This window comes from Contarinia nasturtii, unplaced genomic scaffold (assembly GCF_009176525.2).
Source record: "Contarinia nasturtii isolate CC-2019 unplaced genomic scaffold, AAFC_CNas_1.1 Cnas_scaffold_4050, whole genome shotgun sequence".
In the NCBI taxonomy this organism is placed as follows: Eukaryota; Metazoa; Arthropoda; class Insecta; order Diptera; family Cecidomyiidae; genus Contarinia; species Contarinia nasturtii.
Genome location: NW_022201346.1, coordinates 1 through 2260, shown reverse-complemented (window position 1 = coordinate 2260; position 2260 = coordinate 1). Strand labels below are relative to the sequence as shown.

The window sequence follows — 2260 nt, the reverse complement described above, 5'->3', positions numbered from 1 at the left end:
AAAAACCTGTGCAAAGTTTCACACCATTAAGGTAGCATACAGACATGGCTCCCATACAAAAATCCAAATTTTTTGTGACTTTAGTTATGAAAAGCAATGAGCGCTAATATCGTAGATTTTTCTTTATCGATTCCACCAATACGACATCTACTAAAAAAACTCGCCGATTTCTGTTACTAGTGGTGTTTTAATACAGCTCGTGTAAACGTACAAAGGAACACACTGACTCCGATTCTGTGTTTGCGTATGTATTACAAATTCTGCACTCAGTCGTCAATCGTAGCTGCTTGTGCAAAATTTACAATACATACGCATACACAGGATCGGAGTCTGTGTGTTCTTTTGTATTAGTTCGTCTGTAATACAGCCATAGCCGTATAGTTCGCTCGAGCTGTGTCAAAGAACAGTAGTAACAAAAATCGGTATCTTTTTTAACAGATGTCGTATTCGTAGAATCGATAAAATTAATTTGTATGGGGAATATACGATACTAGTTCCCATCGATGAAAAGTGTTTCAAAAATAATTTCTATGGCAAAATTAGCGTCAGACATATTTTTTATAGTGTTTTGTTAGAAAATAATAGAATACTTTCAAATGTCGTACAAATGGGTTCATCATGAAAGTGTGAAAAATCTTTTCTCGGGTACTTCTGCTATTAAATTAAAGAATATTTTGTTGCCAAAGTTGAGACATATTATTTGGTTTCGAACCTTACGACGCTTGAAAGGCTTGAAAAATCGAACAAATATTATTTTGAACTTTTTTAATAAAATACGCAACCGTGCGGAAAAGTTTGTCTTACTCCCGTAAGACTCTTTATTTTTTTTTTGTTAGCGTTGGAATTAATTGCTTTTGGTGTTGTTTTTGTATTAAATAAATTTAGATTAACCGTCGAATACGGCAAAATGATTTCAAAAGCGGTGATTCATCAAATGAAGACGAAATGATTGTACGAGGTTCAAACTACTTTGTATTGAGTTCAAAGAAATACACGGAGAAAACATCGAGTGATCCAAATGAACGTTTCATTCAATTGAAAACGCTGTTACCGAATTTGTTGCTCGTCAGTAATGTGAGTCAATTAGGCTACAATGTATGGAAGGATTCATATAAAAATATTGTAAGTTCATTTGAAAAACCATTTATCCAAATTACTAATATTGATGATCTCATTTATTTCAATTTATTGATCAACTCATTTCTATTTCAGTACTCCGGATTGTCACTTTCATTGCCCAAAAACATTCACCTGCTGACATTTGAACCATGGAAAGCTGATTCGATTTTGCTTCGTTTCGAGCATATTTTTGAGAAGAATGAAGATATTCAAAACTATTCAAAAGATGTCTCCTTCAATTTATATGATGTATTTAACTCATTTCACATTATTTCGTATCGTGAAACAACATTGGCTGCAAACCAATGGCTGAGTCATTCTAAACGTTTCAATTTCACGGCTAAAACAGATGACACAATTGAAACATCTGACTTTAATAGCTATCAAGATGAGAATTTAAGAGCCGATCCAATAAGAAGTCATTCATTCCGAATTACACTAAAGCCTATGCAAATTCGAACGTTCGTAGTACAAATAAAGTGGAGATCACATGATAAGACATGAAACGATATAATTGTTTTGTTTTGGTTTATTTTTCAACTTAAAATTCTATTTACAAGGCAAAAAAAATGTTTTTTTTTTCCACTTAACAAGTTGATTTCTTAACTATATTTTATTTAATAAAAAAGCAATTCGAATGCGAATTGATGTGTGTGTTTTTTTTAAATTTTGTTTTATTTTATTTGAAAATGCCAAATATTTGGCATGACATTTAAAAGGCTCAGTGTAAAAATGCAATGCTAGACAAATTAGATTCTTAGACACACTAAGGTCCAAATTTGCGTAGCATTATTGCGTTCCTACTCTCAGCCTCTCATTTATGAGATAAGATTGATTTTCTTTCTTATTTTAAATTGTTAAAAACTATATAACTTATAAATGTTTCGCATCAAATGTCTTCTTACAAATCCAATATTTTCGGTATTTTGCGGCAACGTTTTGATTTACGTGTGCAACTATCATCCGTATCTTCAACGGTTGATTCTGGATCGGTAGTTAATTCATTTGTGAAATCCGTTTCAGTATCTTCCGATGGGAAATTCCGTCGTTGTGGTGGCATTGAAATCGAATGACTGTTTTGGATGTGTTGCGTTGAACTGAGTGCTGTGTGAATGTTTGCGAATTGATTTTGCATTTCATC

At 32.6% G+C, this 2260-nt stretch overlaps 1 protein-coding gene across 1 annotated transcript; it reads left to right on the top strand.

Annotated features, from left to right (window-relative positions):
* The first annotated feature begins 876 nt into the window (after positions 1 to 876).
* Positions 877 to 1674, top strand: LOC116350275 (lysosomal alpha-mannosidase-like). The gene is made up of 2 exons (XM_031782025.1): positions 877 to 1122; positions 1213 to 1674. The coding sequence occupies exons 1-2, from the start codon at positions 946 to 948 to the stop codon at positions 1621 to 1623; spliced, it is 588 nt and encodes a 195-aa protein (XP_031637885.1). The 5' UTR covers positions 877 to 945; the 3' UTR covers positions 1624 to 1674.
* The last annotated feature ends 586 nt before the right edge of the window (positions 1675 to 2260 follow it).

Coding starts and splice junctions, on each gene's coding strand:
- LOC116350275 (XM_031782025.1), top strand. CDS start 946: ATGATTGTACGAGGTTCAAACTACTTTGTATTGAGTTCAAAGAAATAC. Junction 1,123..1,212: donor AGGATTCATATAAAAATATT/GTAAGTTCATTT, acceptor TTTCTATTTCAG/TACTCCGGATTGTCACTTTC.